Below are 20872 nucleotides of genomic sequence, written 5' to 3'. Positions count from 1 at the left end.
ACCATTAGCTACTTTTTTCTTTCACGTTCGAGCACGTTCCACGTACTAACCTTTTCTTTATTGCGAAGACCTAGCAGAACTTCTTCGATCTCAGCTTTCCAGCCATCTTGCATGGTATGGAATGATTCATGAGGAGTTTGTAGAAACGTGGAATGTACAATGACGTCTAAATGCTTCAATATTTCGTCGAATTTCGGCCTTTTATGCGGGTCGGGACTCCAACACACTGTAAAAATTTCATCATTTTAAGTTTCCCTTTGATATTAACGCTCGAGTCTGCCATAAAAATAACTTTTTTTTTTACCTTCCATAAGATCTCTGAAAGCTTGCGGACACGTTGTCGGAATAGGTAACGTTAATTTATTCATACCGACTCCATATGCGACCGCATACGGATTTATATCTTTGTAAGGTGTTTCGCCGGTTAGCAATTCCCATAGTACCACTCCATAACTGTAAATAAATGTACTCGGTTTAACCATATAGTCGAAAAAAAGAAAAACAATCAAAACTTAACGTATAATGTTTTTGCCATAGTATCAAACGTTATATTTCATGTTATGTTACATCCGGCATGAGTAATTCAGGTTCGTTCATCTATTATCATACTTGAAACTCTAAAATAACCAATAGGTACATTAAGTGAAAGCTCACTTATATACTTGTATCCGAATACAAGGCGAGTATTTTCAACTCGACACGCGATAACGTTAGTTACCTGCGCAATTCTACAAAATTTTTCAATTGATGGTAGACGAAGAAACAAGAGAGTTATTTTAGATTTTTCCAAATTATCATTTTACGTACACTTATGATAGAAGAAACTGAAGGCCAGTCGAGCACTTCGATTTAATTTTTTTTTCTTTATCGTTTAGCGAAATAATAATTCTTCATTATTTGGGTGATAAAATTATCGATTAGGAATAAAATTATCAAAACGTTGACAATGTTTTTCTGAGAAAAAAAAAATCATCACATACGCCAATTTTTATACAGATAAGTTTGAATTAACAAATCGAGAGGGGAAATTATCTTGATTTATATTCTCCAATTAAAGGCAAATTATACTGATCGTATCGCAAACACCTTTGATAATTTAATCGAATCGTTAATAAAATAATTATTTTAAACGATAGTATCATTTGGTTAACGTGATTACTCTCACTAGAGATTATCAATCGGCGAATCGAATATTACCTCCAAACGTCGCTACTAGTCGAATACTGCGATTTACTAATAACTTCGGGAGCCATCCACGCATAAGTGCCCGCAGCTGACATGGTTGTCGTATGGTTCATCTCTCTGGCTAATCCAAAATCGGTTATTTTCAACGTCTTGAATTGCAAATCGTCATTTTCTATAGGTTCCTTGAGTAGAACTAGAAAGTACAAACGGTATTAAGATAAGACCGACGTTATCTTTGAAAAGTAAAGAGAAATCGAATACGAGTACAGGATACAATCACTCACCATTGGACGACTTGAGATCTCGATGAATAACAGGAATACGAGCACGATTATGAAGATAATCCATACCTCGGGCGATCTGTATAGCCCAATCTAGTAAAACATCAGGTCTGATTTTCCTGCCAGCTAGTATACGATTTAAAGCACCTCCGCGACAGTACTCCATAATCAGACATAAATTAGGAAACTCTAAACTAACACCTAATAAATGAACTATATTTTCATGGTCGAGGAACCAAAATAAGTTAGCTTCCTGTCGCACATTTTCAATCGCGACTTCGACATCTTCGCTAGGATCATGTCTAGCTATTTTCACAGCCACTTCTTCGTTATTCCAGTATCCTCCGAAAACACGTCCAAAACCTCCGGCACCGATCTCTTTGATCAAATTCAATTCGTTTACATCGATGACAGGTATCTGCGTGCCAGTTCTGGTAACAAAGTTGGAAGGAAAAATTCCAACTTTATCGCCGATTTTGCCAGTCCACCAGCCATCGTCGCCGGATATCTTGGCATCTTTGGATAGCACTTCGACTTGTTCTCCTCGGCGCAGGTCGAGCTCGTCTTCATTTTGAGCCTTGTAATCGTAAAACACTATCCATAGAGATCTGGTATCGAAATTTATATCGTGGTCTCGGGTTCCATAAGGTGAATCAACTGGGTCCATGGATTTTGTTAGTGGAGGCATTCGTCATGAGATTTGGATTTTTTTATGATGATAATTACTCGAAGCAACGTTATAGTAGAGTGCAAACCTCGTGTGAATATTGAATACAAGTTCTATTCATCTTTTGATCCTTTCTATTGGTATTTAGTTTCCGAGCAAATCCGTTCGAATACCAATAAATTCATGTCAACGTACGCGAATAAAAATGATCTGGCGAATTTCACTGAAATTTCATCGACGACCTTTCGAACACAGTTTCACCTGACTATGACGATTTATTCGCGCAAATACGTTATCATCCGCAATTGAAACACTTTATCGAATTTGTTTTTCACATTTCTCTTCCCAAGTTCTCAAAACTTTTCGAAGAACAAAAAGCAACAACAATGCAATCACGAAACAGTGTTGACAATAATGCGATGGTAAAAATACCGATAAAAGGAAGCATGGACGACGTATTGTCGAATAGGCAAAAGAATAATTTGTTTTCTAATTTCTAGAAATTTTCAAATTATGAGAGAATAAAATCGAAACATTTTATAAAAAACATCATCAAATCTTAAACACTTGTGAAATTGAATAAATATTGTTTGTTTAAACAGGTAGAAACGCGATAAAAACAAAGCTTTGAAATTGAACATTATTCGATTCAATTCATGAGCAGAGTTACCATTGTTACCAAAACCAAAAGTGTTGTTCTCTATTTTTACTTTTTTCTTGCAATTTCAGCATCTGCTGATGCAGGAAAAAATCTGCGCTTGCAATTTGAATTTTCAGTGGAACTCTGCCTTTCATCGGGAGGGGAGAAGTAATGTAAATCTACTAAGTATGTATTGTAGAATATGGTACTATCAGCGCTATAGACTTAGACTGCTGAAAAAAACTCTTAGTAGCCTACAGCATAGATTTAGGTACGTATTCGTGGTATTCGTAGATGATCCATCCATCACTATTCAGTATTCACTCATTCATTTGATTCAATAAAAGTTTTTAAGATTTTAAAACATCATTATTTATTTCAAAAACAATGAACTTGAAAAAGGAACGAATAGGAGGAACACCGTTATTAGTAGGAAACAAACTCATGTAATACAGGGTGGACAGAATGACAGAAATATCGTGAACCTCAGAGAAAGTTTTTCATTAAAAATGGATTGGCAACGTGAAATTTATGCATATTATGGTTGGTGGAAAGTGATCATCTCAATCCAGTCAAACAACCAATCATATGCTATCATCATTCATCAATATCATTCACTGTGACCAACCGAAATATTTAGCTTAATTTAGCAGAAAACTTTTTTAGGGGTTTACGATATTTCTGTCCACTCGGTACGTTAGTTGAATACTGAAATTAAACCCAATTGATTAAACAAAAAAATGTGATAAAAACAATAAAACCAAATCCAAAGACTGAATATGTATAAACTCAAGCGAGGTTGAATAATATTAATACATCACTGCGAGGTTCAGTTTTCAGCAGTAACGCTCACAATTCATCCAGCTGCAAAAAGAAATAATCCCAATTAGTTACATACATACCCAATACGGAATCGAAAATTTGAAAAACAAATGGTATTTTTATGTTACCAAATCCATTGTGGAGCCTGTTCCAGTATCTAGTGAACCATATCCTAAACTATCTGTTTCTTTACTTGGAATTCTCATGAATTCTTCAGCTGCCTCGGTTGTTACATCGCTACTGTCTGCTTCTGATTTGGGGATCAATCCTAACGTTTCTGTAAAACACACGTTTGTTTCAATATACGATTGTTTTCAATTTGCGTTTAAAAAAAGATACTATATACCTTTCTCGATTAATTCCCATAATGCTGAATTTTCATTTTCAACGACGATGTTTTTCACGTTAGTAATGCATTCGTTATAAGATTTAAAATCTTTAGAAATGCAACTATCTCGGAAGGCTTTCAAAGCTTTTATAATCTGACCATTATCATTCGAATTCGATACTAATTTTTCAATAATAATCTGCATTTGCTCGTTGACTAAAAAAAAATCAAAGAGGTATGATTAAGTAATAAATCAACGTTGTAGAGATACCTAATTAAAAAATTCATACCCTCACGCAACGGTTTATTCTCGTTCAACAGAGCAGTAAATTCTTCAGCTGCGTTGTCTGGATCAATTTTAATCGCAGAGCTTGAAGATGCAACGTCGGGTTTTACATCACCATTCAGTGGTTTAGAATCGTCTGACGAAAAACTGTACAGAATAAATACAAAACTAATTAGTACCTAGATTATTTTTGGTACCGATTAGAGTAAGATGCGGAAATCGAGATTTACTTCTTGAATTTCTTTTTCTTCGGTTCAACAAGTTGCAAAGGGAATAAATCTTTGATTCTTTTCAAGGTGGGTTCTACGACTTTGATAATCTGAGGTAATGGTTTAATGACATCGGCAGATGATAAATCATCATCGAGGGGTCTATCCGGATGAATAGCTTTTTCAGTGATACAACGTAAAACATGTTGCTCGCGAGGATCGTAAATGCTAGTCAATTCATACAGCTCTGAATGCCTGTAAAAAAAGCCCGATTAGAAAGAAATAATCATACAATATGGAAAAAAATATGTGTAATTGCACTCACTCTTCTGTTTCATCCAAGTCCATTCCATCGATTAAATCATCGACAGCACGTAACTGCTCTTCGCTAAGATCTACATTTGACAAACTATGGAATTTGAAAATATGTTCATCTTCAGCGAAGGGAAGTTCCGAATAGACTAAATACTGAAAATAACAGTGTAATGTTATAACTAGGTACTCCGATTAATACCACAAATTTCCTCTCCATTTGCACTTACTCGGTGTTCTTCAGTAATCACCGGAAACAAAGCACCAACCGCAGCAGAAGAATTTTCACTATAAACTCTTCGCGCGATACCCACAGAGCCTTGCTCTTTTAATCCTTCGATAAAAGCATTCAACGCTTTATTAGCAACATCGTCGCCTAATTTAGCCACAACAATATAGCAATATTTGCTGGTCAGTAAATGTAAAGGAACTCTCTGTTGGGATGTGCAGCCTATCAAATATAATCCTTTCGGACCGCTTTTATAACCCATGCTTTCTTCCGATTCTCCAAACGGTATAACCGTAGAACCAAATAAAAAACCTCTGACGGTCTCTTCCTGAGGTACTTCAACTTCTACATCGTTTTGTTTATCGTATTTCATATGAGCGCGTTCACGAATAACTCCAGCATTCGGATCATCTACCGCTTTCGATGTCCATTTCATCGGTTTTATGTCGTCTGTTTTTTTAAAAGCGCTGATGGGTATTTTAATTTTACTCGAAATGGTAAATAAAGCGTTCCAGGGTGTAGGTTTTACACTTCTACGCTGTACATGCATTAATTCGCCGAGAGCATCGCTGAATGAACAGATAAGGCTGCCTTCGACCTATAAAAGGAAATAATTTAATAACGTAAATTAAATAGGTAGATCAAGAGATAAAATTCTCATCATGTAGTTCTTTACTTTATCGACAACATTGGAAATTAATATTTCTCCGTCAACTTGCGATTCTGATTTTTGTTCACCAGGAGTGTTTTCTTCTTGTTGAACATCAGGTCCTCTAAATATGAAAAGAATGTAATTAAAACATATTTTACACATAGGTGATTATAGATCTGACATGAAGTTCATCCATATCACTCACATTACAACCAATTCAATTGTTTTATCATTCAGAGCTTGAATAACAGATTCGAATTTAAACTCGTCTACAACTGAATCGAAATTTGAGAAAACGACAATCTTGTACTTGCTGAAAACTCGGTTCCTGCGTATTATAAACGAAATAATTAACATCAACCGTTACAACTCATTAGAATCGCAGATCAACGTAAATATCTCACTCGGTTTCATTTTTAATATAATCAGCAGCGACGAGAAGTGCATCCATCCAATCTGCAGTAACAGAAGACGTTTCAAGGTCCTTTACGTATTTCAATAAATCCCAACTTGCTACCGACAGGTGTGCCGATAAAACATCGATATTTTCATATCCTCCATTTTGTGAAGCTAATCTATTGTTTGTTTTTTCACTTCCAAACACAATAAGCGCTAATTCGTCCACCGATTCGCTGAAAAGCTGCAGAAACGTTCAAATTATTAAATTACATCGGTGACTTAAAACCGTTGAGAGGTATGGTATAGGAAGTTAGATTACTTTTCGTTCCACAATTCTTGAAATACATTCTTTCGAAGATTCTAAATATGTTTTCTGGGAATCGTACAGTTTTTTCATGTTCCTGCCGATATCCAATAGCATAGCTATAACTTCCTGAAATACAAAATTTTACATTATGAAGTGACTGAAATAATGTGAAAGATAACGTAAATATCTCGAGTAGGCCCATTCCTCTTTTTACAAGCTAGCTAACAACAAAATGTAGACGTGTTGAAGCGGTAATTCGTCTTCATCATCGGTTACCTTCATTTTTATTTTAAAATGAGACATCTTTTACCTTTTCCTTTCTTGAACCCATGGTGACTTAGGAATAATACTGCGTCATTCAGGATCAGAAATACATAAATTACGGAACATTTTAAAGCAATTCGAACCAAAACTTCGGAAAATTAAATTAATTTTTTATCTTTTATCAGTATTTTAATATTTATTTTTAAAATTCAATTTTCAAAAGTGTTTTGCGCAATTTAGCGCAATTGCGCACTCCTTGACTCTACTGCGCAGTTTTTTTACGGGAAGTCTACTTATGGCTTATTTCGTTCAATTAAATTGGCTTAAATCATTCTTTATACATGTTCGCTCATCTTGAACGATAACAGTTATTGAATTGAATCATGAAATTTCAGTTCATGAATCATTTCGGTTTCGCTATGGCGTTGTAAAAATAGCAAGATGCAGTAAAATTCTTCGCAAAAAACAGAAATTCCCTACGTGGTCACACTGCTTACAAAATAATTCTCGCTTTTCATTCATTTCGCTACCTCTTGTGTTGTGATATTCTTATCAAATTTTTCAAAGTTGTGTTGAGCAATAAAGTTGGAATTAATTAGCGGTCGAGTTGATGGCAAAGCTTTGTTCATTATTTATAAGTTGTCCATCGGAGCATACACTTATTAACACTGTATACACTTGTAATATGGTACTTCTTCCGTGTGTTGTACTCGTTAAACACGTTATCAATAGATGAAGTTCATTAGTGAGTTTTTGTAATTTCGGCAGCTTTTAAGTTTCGTGTAATATGTCTGACTCGCAATCAAAACGCCCTATTATTGGGTATTGGATGTCCGAAAGAAAGCGACAAAAGCTTAATTGGCAAGAATTTGGCAACGTTTGCAGGTAAACTGAACTATTTTTCGCTTTATTTTCATCTAAATTGGTGTTCACTTTCATCATCTTTATAACCATATTATTCAGTACTCTGTTCGTATCGCTTTTCTAATTTCGTTTCCTTTTTTCGTTTACTTGTTTCAGGAACGAAGGATTTGAATTAGTTAAGGTAATGCTCGTTTTTAAGTAAAAAGTATTCGTAACATATGGTAACTGGGAATATCGAGATTCAACTAATAAATGAAAAATACTGTCGAAAAATTTTTCAATTTCGTTTATTTTATTGATTACTTATCTAATCGTGATGGATATTTACAAAAGTCTGAAACTTTACGTCGTTCGAAATATCCAAAAAAAATTTAATCTCGATGATAATTCTTTTTTTTATCAATTTGTTTATGAAGTTAGCTCCGTGTTTTTCACTTTCTGTAATAATTTACTCCGCTGTTTCTACGTTTTACAAAATTTTTATCGCTTATGAGACGATAATTTTAATGGTTTCCTGGGCAATTTGGTTAAAACGATTACCAAAACACTTCGTCCTTTGAAATTTTCGAGTTATTTGAGAAATTCGTCATTTAACTCCCGCGTTAGTCATTCTGTATATGAGTTATGCATCGATAAATTGACCGTTGCGATGACCGAATGGTAGTAATTGTATCTCTTTTTTTTTTACAGATCGACTTGGAGAGGCCATTAGAAGAACAAGGACCATTCGCTGTTATACTTCATAAACTAACCGAATACATAGCTAGAAACGATCAAGAGGTAGGTCGTTTCATCGTATATATTTTCGTATCGAATGAATGACTCAACTGTTACCTTGTTTACTTGGTATGCATTTTAATGTCATGTTCAATGCGAACTTGTATTCGTTTAAATATACGACCCCTTTATGCAGATTATATTTTGAAAGTGAATTGGACAGGTGTGAAGATAGGTACATAAAATGACCTCATGATAATACGTATTTCCTTCAATACGTAAAAAAGTTATCTTTTTCGATATAGTATTTAAACAATTAGGTGAATGACCAAGTGTTCCTGCATTGGTTAATCTTATCTATGTATACTTATGTCTGTGCGTAAATAATAGTATGTATTCATCAATGTACGTCACGTGAATATTTAAAAGACAATTTGATTTTTTTTTCAGGCCATATCGCTTATTAAATCGGTAGAAAATTTTCTCACATCGCATCCTGAAATAGTTGTCATCGATCCAATTCAAAGTGTACGGATCTTACTCGATAGATTTCTATCTTACGAAGTGACTGCAAAAAGTGGACTCCAAGCTATCGGTTCGTATACACGTAATTACGTAAATGTTTTTATTTAGTTATATGCATCGAATCAGCCAATTGTAAATTTTTTATTACGATTTCATTCATTAATAGCAGTCTACGACAAGCGTTTTAGATGCGTGTGACGCGATAACGTTAAAGTTTTAAAATATTCATGAATCAAACCATTAGTGTTACGACGAATGTACTTAAAGGAAATAATAGCTAATTTGTTCGACATGAATTACAAACTGGGAAGTTGGAAAAAAAATTGGAATATTAAACCTTCAACTTGGTAAATTGGCAAAAAAAAAACAACCACATCGTGAGAAATGTATTTTTTCCTCGAAATGAATTCTTAGCCATATTAATCATCGGTGAATTATTCACTTTGTTGTTTTTTTAATCGAACTCGTTTAAATTTTGAAATACGACTCTTATCGTCGCCAATAGAATACCCAAATAGGGTTATTTATCGTCGAACGTTTTAATTATTTTTCGTTAATTTTTATCCCAAAGCTCGTTCGTCTTTCACTTAAATAGCGCCAGAACGTGTCTTGACTCGATATCAAGAATCGAGAACCATCCGAGTAACACGTTATCTTCTGACGTCGCAGGCTTGTTTTTCTCCCTTCTTTTTAGGCTATCTCGTTGAATTACGCGTTCGCGTTCCCAGAATTTTTTTTTCACCGAGGTGGTTTTTTTTCGCAGAATTTAAACACCGAGAACGTATTAAATTTTTGTGCTAATTTATATCCTCTCGACTATAATTTTCTGACCCGCAGCAAAGTTGATATATTTGGTGCGATTAATCTTCGCCTTGCTTGGTACATTCTTTTTACTTTTTTTTTCGCTGTTCTGCTGGGTGATATTTTTCGCCGCTTTCGTCGATGGTATTTTGGTATTTAGGTAGCTTGGCCTTCGTGCGAGAAGAGAATTGAATTAAATATAAATTACAGGTGTAACGTTGCAGAATTTTTGTTCGTGAGGTACAATTGCAGGGAGTACAGAGTAATGGAGTGGCGTTGAAGTGATTTATTTAATCACTGTTGTTCGGGTTCTTCTTCGGATTGGAAATTTAATGAAAATTTACGATGAATGTAATTATTTTGTCACGCGAGATGTGAGGATTGAAAAAAAAGTCGTTCTAATTTGCAAAATATTTTGCGATAGCCTTCTATTCTGCAAGTGGTCTGGTGGATTTTTCTCCTTTTTGACTCATTTGTTGTTTTGAGAATTGCTCATCATTTGAATATTACTTATGAGATTTATTTTAGCTGATTTGCAAAAAAAAAAATTATAAAAATTAAAAAATATGCTAATCTTCCGTTTGATTTTATCGGAAACGTTTATTTGAAACTGATATCTCGTCCTCGTTTTATTCAACCAGTGATTACTCTGCATAGTACAGAGAAAGTATTACTCATAATCGGTTTCCTAATTCATCAATGGTTTATGATTATGAATGTTGCTGGGGAGAGAAGAGGAGAGGAGAGGGTTACTAGTCAGACAATCTCATTCGTGTAAAAATACCTATGAAAAATACGATGAAAATCTTTCCGGTTGACAATGAATATTTTAATAAATTTACGTTTCCCTGCTGGACACATTCTAGGTATGAGATCATGCTACCTGCCTGGTGCCCAACCAGCCCCTCGTAAATTTATATTTCGATGACATTCACTGTAGACTACGCAATTGCATAAAATTATCTGCTTACTTTTTTTTGGTAAATTTTTTTTTTCAAAAATTGCTATTTATGATTTTGTTTATTAGTTTGATTATTCTATCTTTGCGTGTATTTTTCGAAGAATTTCACTGATTTTTCTAATCGCAGTCACTTGAAAAATTTAAATTTCCGACTCAACTTGAATCGGTGAGAACAGAAACGGACCAAGTCACAATTTTGGAAAAAAAAATTTTCACTGATATGTGGGTTTTGAAATACGGCGGATCGACTGGTCTTCAGAAGGTGTTAAAATTGGAGTGTAGAGTAAATTTCAGCTTTCCATCTCCATTTGATGAAATTTTGTGAAAATTTAAAGTTTCAAAAATCTGCTGGAGGCTTCTGAAATTTTTAAAAAGTCGTTGGAGGATCCAAAACGACTTGAAATTTACTTGCAGTACTTCGTAGCGTATTGAAATTAGTTTTTAGAATAAATTTTAGCTTTACAACTCCAATTTTATGGAATTTTGTGGGAATTTCGAGTTTCAAAAATCTGCTGGAGGCTCCAGAACTGCTCAAAACGGGTTGAAACCATTTCCAATCGATTTGGCATGTCGAGAATAGGGTATATCCCAAATTTCAGCTTTCTTAGTCAATTTGGTAAAATTTTGATTTTTTTCCCTCATTTTTGGCCTAAATTCGATTTTCAAAAATTCACCAAAAATCGAAAAACGCACTTTAGCACTTGAAATTTTGTCAGGTGATAAATTTTTGCATGATCTTTCGATCTACCTTTGTAAAGTTTGAAAAAGTTCGTGCAAGTCCTATGTTAAAACGCAAAATCTAACTTCGGCTGACCTGTCAATCAAAATGGCCGCCATTTTGTAAGTAAGGCCAACTTTTTTTTTGACGAGTTTGCTGTAAAATGTTCCTTAGGATGTTCCCTTTAAGAAAAAAGTTGTCCCGGTGGATCGGCGGGGGGTGCAATTACTCCTATTGTCATATGCCGGACTAGATAAGGTCATTTTTTGGCCCCACGACAGTTATCGACTGGACCACTCTTAAAATATTGTAATAAATATTCAAAATACGAATCGGTGGTTGGTTAACCCAAAATGACCATTTTTTGGGCTCCAGGGGTACCCAAAGTTGTGATTACAAAAAGAATTTTGGGAACCACTGAGCATTATTTTCAAAAACTTTTTTAGCGTAAAATATCTGTTTGAACTTGATAAACGTTATGCGGGGTGATTTTCCTATTTTCGACCCTCGTGTGCAGAAATGGGGAGGGGGGTTGATTTTTGGAAAATTTTGGAACCACCATTTTGAACCTACCCCTTTGACCCCCCCCCCCTAACAAGATTTTTACAGTTTATTAGTATCTGAAAGACCTTCATCCTACCTACTTTTGAGTCAATAAAATTTTCCGCTGGTACTCAAAAATCCAGTTTTCCATTGTTTTGCAATTTCGAAATTTTGGGAACCTCTGGAAAACTAGAAACCTGCGATTTGCGCCAAACGTAACGTTTTGAGGTATATATTCAATTATCTTGATGAAAAAGTTGAATTAAGCTCCCTGTATATTCGTAATTTTGAACCCTTTTTCCAGAGCCCCCCACTTTAGGCACCCCCTAAAAAAAGGTGTAAAAGCACATTTTTTTAAATAAATTGAAGAATTTTCATTTGAACCACACTGGCAAGTGCTCGATAATTTTTCATAATCACACTCACCTGAATTTTAGTCAAATTTTGCAGAAAAAAAATGAAATCATGTGACATATCGTTTGATATATTTATATTTTAAATGTCGCCGATTTCAAATTCCAATTCAATTTTTTGGTACATAAAAATTCGCATGGCCTATGATTTATTGAGTTTTTAGAAATGCTCAAGTATCTCGAATTTCAACTCATTTATTTAGATTAGATTACATGCGAGCTTCTTCGAGATAGACTTCATGGAGAGAGGGATGTATATTGGATAATTACCTAATGGATGATTCCAAAAAATTGATGAATCGTTTTTAGCTTTAAACGTGATTTATCAGAATAACAAATCACGATTCAGAGTTACGATTTTTTGATCCGCGATTCATTTTTTTCAACGATTTATGTTTCATTGCGATTCATTGTTTCTTTATCCCTGAAGATCTGCCCCCCCCCCCAATTGGAAAATCGGTAACAGGATTTGAAAAAAGTTGATATATATAATATAGAGGTGCTTTGAAATACATCGAGAAAAATTTTAGGTCTCTGACTTGTACCAGGATACCGATTTTTAAAATTTACAATGAAATTCAAAATCAACAAATTTATTTTATGTATAATTTTTGATCATTTTTTTAATTAACAATTCTTCTGCGGTGATTTGATTAATTTCAGCTGTGCCCAGAGAAACTAGGTTTTGTCTTATACAATTGTATTTTTCAACATTTTGAGCCCCAATCAGATTTGAGCCAAGGGTTTTTTTTTTCAAAATTAGTTGAAAAGACCATTAAATCACGGTATTTTCGAACTCTTTTCTTTTACGATGTAAAACATTCTCCAATAAACTAATGAAAATTATCTGTCTCATTTAACAAGAATAGTAAGCCTTCCAACCGGCACAGAAATTTTTGAACCGTACAAAAGGGAGGAGGTAATAAAGGATCCCAAAATACACCACCTGCCGAAATTTCGTGCGCTTAAATTCATTTTTCGATTTTTGGTGAATTTTTAAAAATCAAATTTTGGCCAAAAATAGGCCCTACGGAAAAAATAAAATTTTACCAAGTTGACCTCGAACGCCGAAATTTGATTTGTATCCTATTTTTGACCTCTCGAGTCGATTGGTGATGGTTTCGAAGAGCTATAGAGCCTCCAGTGGATTTTCAGATTCCCTAAGAATATTAGCCTCTGAAATTTTGGCTGATGGCGTATACAATTTTAAATGTAGATTTTGAGACCAATACTACAAAAGTTTGGACTTCGGCTCTTTCTCTCCTTTGTCACCTAAAATTGTGGCGAATTATTTGGGGCCTTCAAAGTTACCCCAAACGCTGGGTAACTTTGAAGGGCACGTCTTTTGACTCTTGCGCCTGACAGGAAAAAGGTAGACAATTTCTGTAACCGCCAAAACGTAGTGCTGACATAGCTTTAGCGAAGAAAAATAAGCTGAGTTGGAAAGAGAGCGTAAAATATGTAATTTAGAATTCAAACATAAATATTGCAACAGCTAAAGATGAGCCACTTTTGTGGATGATTTTTTGAGAATTCAGTCAGTCGATATATTCATTATGAATTATGATTCACAAACATGATGTAATTAAATTTTTGCCTCAGAAGCCTAATTTTTGACAAATTTCATGACATACGATTTCTCAAAAAGTAGGGTTTTTGGTTCGTCACGGTTTCTCCCAAATATTTTTCTGATATCACGTTTGAATTCATCGAAATTGTTTTATAAAAAGTATATTATGTAATATGTATTTCATCTGGTGATCTTAACGTAAAATTGTCAAAAAAAACCCATTGAATCATTTTATGTTTTAGATTAATTTTTACCAAGCGAAGCCTTCTGATTACAGTATTCCTGTATGATAAGAAATTACATCTTTTAATGTGTTGAAATTTGCGAATTGATAACGAAAACGATTAAAAACTATTCATTAACATTCGGAAAATTATATTGAAATATTACAAAATGAAACTAAACTGACGTTTGAAAAAAATTGTGTATTAATTAATGAAAAAAATAGCATTACATATACCTATGTATAAGCAAAATAATGTAGCAATGTGTTTATTTTTTTGTTTCAGATGTCTTCACTCCTACTTATGTTGTTTTAACATCAAACAATGTTGCTGAAAACGTAGCTAAGCTACAGTCTTACGGTGTTACCTATCCCTTTGGTAAGTTTTGTGCAATGTTCATGTGAAAACATGACGTGATTCATAGTCATTAGTAGAGCTCGGATTTTTATGCGCTGAAAAAATCATTTTATGCGCATAAAATATGCATTTATTTTGATCAAATTATGACAAAATATGCCCTTATCCATCAAAATATGCACTTTTATGCAACATCAATATGGGTATCTAGTATAGAAAGGATTTTTCATTTCAAAGTGGAAGGGATGGCTAGAAAATTAAGAAATTCAAAAAAAGAGGTCGAAGTCTCCAATTTCACTTTTGATAAACAAATGTAGGTTAACATACAAATCGCCACAACGTGATGGAAAAAAATTTTAAAATCATTTTTTCAAGTTTTTCTATTTTTTATGAAAAAACCTATCAAAAAAGAATTTTTTAGCCAAAATTTCTAAAATATGACTTAAAAATGGAAAAAATGGCTAAAATATGACAAATATGCGGTTAAAATGTCTAAAATATGCATTAATATGCATTTATACCCAAAATATGCAAAATATGCGCTAACAAGTTGGGCTCATTTTACTCAGAATTGTATGATCCACAAAAATCCATAGGATATGCGCGATCTTCTGCGATGAATGAAAATATGACAAATCATAAAAATCCGAGCTCTAGTCATTAGTATACGAAATACGAATATTTTGTAAAAAATTAATTTTAATAATTATTTCATTTAATTTCAGTTTGTAAACCATATGTAGCGCAAGGAACAAATGACTGCCATAAGGTAATGTATGCTCTGCTTTTACATATCTAACTGCAAACTGTATTCCAGGGTGTATAATACATCTTAAAAGTCTTACAAGCTTTACAAAGTCAAATATTTGACATAGATGTTCTGAAAATTGAAAAATTTCTCCAACTGAATGAAAAATCCTGCATTTTGTTTTAATAATTGGTTGAAAATTAACCACCACCACCCCCCCCCCTACTCAATTTGAAAAACAATTTTAGAAATGAGTGGAGAGAAGGTGTTCGAATGAAAAAAGAAACACTCAAATATCAAGAGTGTATTTGTGAAAAGTAAAAGAGATAATGGAGTGCAGACTGCAGAGGCGAAGTAATTATCTAAAAAAAACACTGCCCAAGGTTCTGTAGATCAACTCTATTGAGGTAGATCGCCAGAAAAAAAAAGTCGAAGGATTGTGACCAAATTCAGTGGAAGCCTTCATTTTGAGTTTGAAAGTCACTCAGAAAAAATTTTAGTTCCGAAGATGTCTCGGGAGGGGAAATATGGGTCCTCAAAGAAGGGACATTTTCGAAAAAAAGTCGTGGTTTTTTTCTTTTTAGACCCTAACTAAGAGTGTTTCAGTTATCTACTCATTGTTCGAACTAGATCACCTCGATGTCCGTTTAGCCTTATTTTTTTTTTTTTAATTCAGAGCGTGAAAACATTGAGAGGGTAAAGAGTTGAATAATTTCTGCAAAATAAAAGAGGATATTTGAATTGAACAACCTCAAAAACTTGGTTTTCAGTCAGCCTCATTTTTGTCAAAAATGGTCGAGAAAGCTCGTTTTTCGATAAAAATTTTGTTTTTTAGCAACAAATCTAAAAAAGGTCCTTTTTGTGAAAGTTGCCCCAAAGTGCGGTTTTTCCTCCGATTTGCCAAAAAGCCTTGCCTTTTTCCGAAACTGTCAAGGTCTCGTGAAGAATTAGTATCTCATGATATTTCCAATGTTCTGGTATTTTGACCATATCCAGTGCCACCGAAAAGATGGGGGGGGGGGGCAAATTGAGCAATTTACTCCAGGTTTACGTTTTCCGCAGAGTTCGAGTTTTTGAAAATGAAATTAAAAAAATTATTTTCAAATAGAACATGAAATCTTTACTTCGTTTTTGAGGGAAACATGCAAACTTGATTTTAAAAATAAAATAGGAACCAACTTCTTTGAAAACTTCATTTTTGAAGGAAAAATGGAAACTTCTTGAAACAAAAGCTACTCTTACATATTTATAATCATAACACTTTATTAAACTTCGCCTTTACAAAAAGTCTCTCGTGAGAACCTTCTTGAGAAAAAAATGTCCACAATTTGAAAAAACTTCTTTTCAAAAATTGTTTGTCACAACAAAATTCGTTCATTTTTTTCAAGTTTCAAAAATGAAGTTTTCATTTTGAAGGAAACTTCGTATTTGAGAAAACTTCTTCAACAGAAATAACTTCTTCAATACACTTCTTTCTGAATTTTTTTTTTTGGGGGGGGGGGGGCTTATTCATAGAGGGAAACTAATGAAGAATTCTGTAAGTATTGTGAATTAGTCATTTTCGACTTCAATGGCTTAAGAGGCGGGAGGGGGGAGGGTGTAAAAGTGACACTGACCTCATTTGAGACAGTGTTTAGGAGAGGAAGGAGGGGGGGAGGTCAGAATCGACGGTCAGATCGAAAACATAAGCCAATAAAACGCACAATGAAAGCTTTCGAATCAGCCATAATCGAAAATCTATTGTGCTTTCAAAGTTTTTTTCGATCTTGTTTTCTTGGTACCTACATCTTTTATTTTAAGGATCAGTTTATTAAAAAGACTCAAAAAAATAAAATTTTGCTGTAATTTTTTAATCAAGTTAGTTGAGCTTTCATCATGAAAGTTCAATTTTGGGATTTTCAAATTTTGAACTTTTTCATTATATCCTCTTTAAAAACAAATTCGCTCCAAGTTCAACCAGTCCCGAGGTATGAGTCTGTCAAAGTTTGACTGTTTCACGAGAAATCGCGAGTGCATGAAAATTTCAACCCCATCCCCCTCCTCATACCCTTTGAAGAGTGAGGACAAATTTATAAAACAGACTAACAGACTTATGAAACTGGTTGTGCCCTAAGGGATGATTTTGGAAGAGTCCAATTTACATTTTGACCATATTTTTCGATTTTGTTCTCTCCTCCTGCGGTTTGAAATAATGGTACTTCCTGAGTATATTGCCCCTCTCCGCTCCCCTCCTCTGGAAACAAAACCCGGTCAAACAGGAGAAAAAAAGGTTTATTAGACTTTATTTCAGATAATCTGGCATCATTTGGTACCATTTTCATCAAAAACTAAAAATATTGGGAGAGGATGGAACAATTGGCTGTCTTCTCCCTAAAATCTCTCTAGTGCCCCTACTTAATTCTCATACTCCCCTCCCCGAAGGTTTCAACCATTGAAAGAAATTTGTAAAAAGGCGAGTGAAACAAGAAACCCCGATTTCATTTTGACTTCGAGTTGATACGGGGAATAAAACACTGCAAAAAAATTTGAAAAGTTTCTACAAAAATTGTACATCTTGATTTGGAAATTTTATTAGACACTCTGTATTCTTTATTGTATTGTAACCAGAATTTCTATAAATAACTTTTTATTCTCGTTAGCAGATGGCGATAATATTCAACGAAGAAGGAGTAGCCGATTGCAAACCACCCTGTGTAGCCCAATCTTTCGTCAACCATAATGCTTTATTATTTAAAATATTCATAGTGGGTGAAGAATACCAAGTAGTCGAACGACCATCGTTGAAAAATTTCTTTCCTTCGGGTAGGTGATTTTCTATTTCAAACTCCAATCAATTATTCAATGTATTTGGAAGAAAATACAAATGTTTTATCGTTTTGTTTTATTTAATAATTTTTTTTTTTGCAGACCATCCGACGATATTTTTCGATAGCCATAGCGTATCGAAATCCGATTCTAGTAGCCAGCTCAGTGTATTAGATCCCGAAGATCAGTCCCACGTACCGTGCAGCGACAGTAAAAAATTAGACATTATTGTAAAAACATTAAGAGAAGAATTAAACTTGACTTTATTCGGTATCGATATTGTTGTCGAGAATCATACCGGAAGACACGCGATTATTGATATCAACGTATATCCCGGTGAGTAAAATAATCGTCTTGAAGTACCTATAGAATTATTAGACTCACCTCTACCGGCTCTACCTTCCTTCCTATTGTACGAGCACCTCTACGTAAAAGAAAAAATTTCGACAAGCGTTCGTGTAATTGCGCGAATTATCTGCTACGCCCCAATGTTCGACTGGCAACATTAATCAACTACAAAATTTAATTAACTTTATAAATAAATTCGAACGATGCCGTTGCGCACGGTGTACGAGTAATTAATTAATCGTTATCAGCAGCGCGTTATCGTTATCATTTTAAACACCTTTGTGACAATACAGCCAGGTTAGGTTAATGATGTAAAAATGCAAATTTTACGATAAGTCGATCATTTGTTTGTTCGCCTATTTTTACAGGATACGACGGATTTCCGAATTTTTTCTCCACTTTGATGAACTGCATTAAGAATAAAATAGAAGAAAAGAGATGCGGCGATGCTGAGAACAAAAGTTTCAAATTAAAGGGCAAAGAGACGAAACCGGAACAAGACGATTCCGGATTCGATACGTGCGACTCGAGCGATGAACGTAAACATAGACAGTTATTTACATCGTCGTCAATTAACAGTAAAACTAATGTCGCTTCCAAGAAAGGTATTATTAATCGCACATAATTTGTACAACGTTCTGAGATTGTTACCAAGTTTTAAAGACATAATGTACCGGCTTTTTTTTCTATTTATTTGTATTGCGAGTATTCGATAATATTTTACGGTATTCCTCTTTTTTTTTTTACAAAAAAAAAAAAGAATATTTTTTATTTATTTTAACGTAATATTATACACTATAGTAATATTAATCCCATCACACTTCTTGCGTTGTTTTTTGTATTTGCATGGCTGTTTTACCCGCGTTGAATCCCGCCATTAATTGTATTTCTTTGTTTTTTTTTCGGCCGAGTGTTGTTGTGATCTTTTTTTTCTTAAATGTGATTTTTGTACGTTTCAATTGTACCGTACCTATTTACTTTACACCTAGAGAAATTCTACGATAGTAATTTCATCTTTGTCAATTAACGAATAGAGAGGTGCTGGAATCGATACTAAGTTGTTTTTTGTTTTCCTTGTTGCATTTAAACTTTTTTTTTCTACTGATTTTTGTAGTTGTTTGATTATGTAAGCTATTCATTGGTATTTATTTTGTTATTGTTTTGGCTACCAAAAGAAAAGTTTGTAATTCGGTTTAACTCGAGTTTCCTTTTACGATTAAGTTTGACCCAAACCTAGGTGTAATTTTGTGCAATTTTTTTCCTCTTTTTTTCTTTTTTGAAAATTGTATATTTTTAATAAAAATTCTATCGTTAAAGTACCTATCGCTAGTAACGACGTCTTTGTGAGATTTATTTCAGCTCTCTGGGAATTAAAAATTTGAATTTCGTAAACTTTTAATACATTTCTAAAAAGAAAATTTTAATAACGCTTAAAATTAACATTTTTTTGTATGAAATTTTGTATTTGTTAAATAAATCTTATATATTTGTTTTTATTTTCTGCGTGATGATTGAAGTACTCGTAGTCGTTTTAGATCATTAGATGTTGTTTTGACGTCTAATATTATGTACTGTGCTGTGCGTGGATGAATGAATTGAACTCATCTTCGGGTTTAAGTGCGCTGGAGAAAAGCCAGCTTTTTCTGAAAGCTCTAGATCGACTTGAACCTGTTCATAATAATCGATTCGGGGAGTCGAAATAATTATTTTTATCAACTTCACACCACATTCAAAAAAAGTTCTTTCAAAGCATATTAATATTTGATAATTTACTCAACGCCCTCGTTTTCAATTTTTCATACTGATCTTATGAAGAATTTGATGAGCCCCCCCCCCTTTCATTAAAAAAAAAGAGCCTCCAGCGGATTTTCGGTTTTTTCAGGTACCGAAAAAACGCTGTATGGGATGAAAATGAAATTTAGCATATTATATAAACTCGGATTTATCATTTTTCGGCCATTTCGCGATCGCTTTATGCGCGCATTATATCAAAATCTTTAGTACCTGTTCAAATCCAAAATTTTTTTCAATTATTTTTGAAGAAAATGAATAAATCAAAATCTACTAGAGGCTCCATAACGCTTCAAAACCATCACCAATCGACTTGGCAGGTCAAAAAACCAAATGTAAGCTTTTTTTGTCAAAAATAATCACAGGAGAAAATTTTGAAATCTATTCAGTGTCCTTGTCAGAGGGTTTCCTTTCTGATAAATAATGAAAAACTGAAGGAAATCCATATAAATATCTACTTCAGGTTAAAGTGGGGGGGGGGTCGAATAAAGTTAGAATGTATTTATCTACCAAGTTATTCCTTTGTTTATGATCTAAAATTGATGATTTTTTACGAACAGATTGAATCATTTTTTTAAAACATTTGTACATATAATTAGCAATTGATCTGTTTACAATCGAATCGAATAATTTTCGAACGTTTGGTGATCAAATAAATTGATTGATTTTTTGTTGAATCATTCGCAAACGAATCAATTAATTTATGATTGATTCGTTTTTTTTGTCTTTTTTTTTTGTGAAACCAGGAATTGATCTGTTTTCAAGCGAAGTGAATCGAATCGAATCGAATCGAATCATTCACAACCGATTGGTGATTACGTGATTGAACAAATTGATTGATTTCTAGGCGAATCAATCGCGAACGAATTGATTAATAGTTGACGAATCATTCGCGAACGAATTGAA

General features: G+C 33.8%; 3 protein-coding genes across 5 annotated transcripts in view; 1 reads left to right on the top strand and 2 right to left on the bottom strand.

The window, feature by feature from the left end:
* slpr (slipper) overlaps positions 1 to 2516 on the bottom strand; it is a 29557-nt gene extending 27041 nt beyond the window's left edge. The window contains exons 1-4 of one of the 2 annotated variants that reach the window (XM_065358210.1): positions 1470 to 2516; positions 1198 to 1378; positions 305 to 453; positions 51 to 226 (exon numbers count right to left, since the gene is read on the bottom strand). In XM_065358210.1, coding sequence (XP_065214282.1) covers positions 51 to 226; positions 305 to 453; positions 1198 to 1378; positions 1470 to 2154 — 1191 coding nt within the window. In that variant the 5' untranslated portion in view covers positions 2155 to 2516. The remainder of the gene's footprint in view (positions 1 to 50; positions 227 to 304; positions 454 to 1197; positions 1379 to 1469) is intronic. The other variant, XM_065358211.1, reaches the window with a different exon arrangement.
* Positions 2517 to 3120: 604 nt separating this feature from the next.
* Positions 3121 to 6808, bottom strand: LOC135841993 (X-ray repair cross-complementing protein 5-like). Its single transcript, XM_065359253.1, has 12 exons — positions 6628 to 6808; positions 6330 to 6443; positions 6016 to 6251; positions 5817 to 5939; positions 5636 to 5732; positions 4961 to 5557; positions 4744 to 4886; positions 4440 to 4673; positions 4214 to 4356; positions 3942 to 4139; positions 3724 to 3872; positions 3121 to 3637 (listed from the first exon to the last, which is right to left on the bottom strand). The coding sequence occupies exons 1-12, from the start codon at positions 6646 to 6648 to the stop codon at positions 3623 to 3625; spliced, it is 2070 nt and encodes a 689-aa protein (XP_065215325.1). The 5' UTR covers positions 6649 to 6808; the 3' UTR covers positions 3121 to 3622.
* A 284-nt stretch (positions 6809 to 7092) lies between these two features.
* On the top strand, positions 7093 to 19671 carry LOC135841994 (inositol-tetrakisphosphate 1-kinase-like). 2 transcript variants are annotated; one of them, XM_065359254.1, is made up of 9 exons: positions 7093 to 7466; positions 7602 to 7626; positions 8136 to 8225; positions 8613 to 8757; positions 14203 to 14295; positions 15000 to 15043; positions 17662 to 17824; positions 17930 to 18163; positions 18544 to 19671. In XM_065359254.1, exons 1-9 carry the CDS (start codon positions 7369 to 7371, stop codon positions 18798 to 18800), a joined length of 1149 nt encoding a protein of 382 aa, XP_065215326.1. In that variant the 5' UTR covers positions 7093 to 7368; the 3' UTR covers positions 18801 to 19671. The 2 variants fall into 2 exon arrangements, with proteins under 2 accessions (XP_065215326.1, XP_065215327.1); XM_065359255.1 differs by having other exon boundaries at positions 7094 to 7466; positions 17665 to 17824.
* Positions 19672 to 20872: the final 1201 nt, after the last annotated feature.

Source organism: Planococcus citri, chromosome 3 (assembly GCF_950023065.1).
Source record: "Planococcus citri chromosome 3, ihPlaCitr1.1, whole genome shotgun sequence".
Taxonomy (NCBI): domain Eukaryota; kingdom Metazoa; phylum Arthropoda; class Insecta; order Hemiptera; family Pseudococcidae; genus Planococcus; species Planococcus citri.
Note: the sequence above shows the minus strand (reverse complement) of the source record. Positions and strands in the feature narration are given on the sequence as shown.

Bases quoted from the DNA above. Each gene is read 5' to 3' on its own strand.
- LOC135841993 (XM_065359253.1), bottom strand. From the start codon at position 6,648: ATGGGTTCAAGAAAGGAAAAG. The intron at 4,674-4,743 runs GTGAGTGCAATT...CTTTTTTTACAG, and splicing joins GACTTGGATGAAACAGAAGA to GCATTCAGAGCTGTATGAAT. The intron at 4,357-4,439 runs GTAAATCTCGAT...TATTCTGTACAG, and splicing joins AAGAAAAAGAAATTCAAGAA to TTTTTCGTCAGACGATTCTA.
- LOC135841994 (XM_065359254.1), top strand. From the start codon at position 7,369: ATGTCTGACTCGCAATCAAAACGCCCTATTATTGGGTATTGGATGTCC. The intron at 8,758-14,202 runs GTTCGTATACAC...TTTTTGTTTCAG, and splicing joins AAGTGGACTCCAAGCTATCG to ATGTCTTCACTCCTACTTAT. The intron at 14,296-14,999 runs GTAAGTTTTGTG...ATTTAATTTCAG, and splicing joins CGGTGTTACCTATCCCTTTG to TTTGTAAACCATATGTAGCG.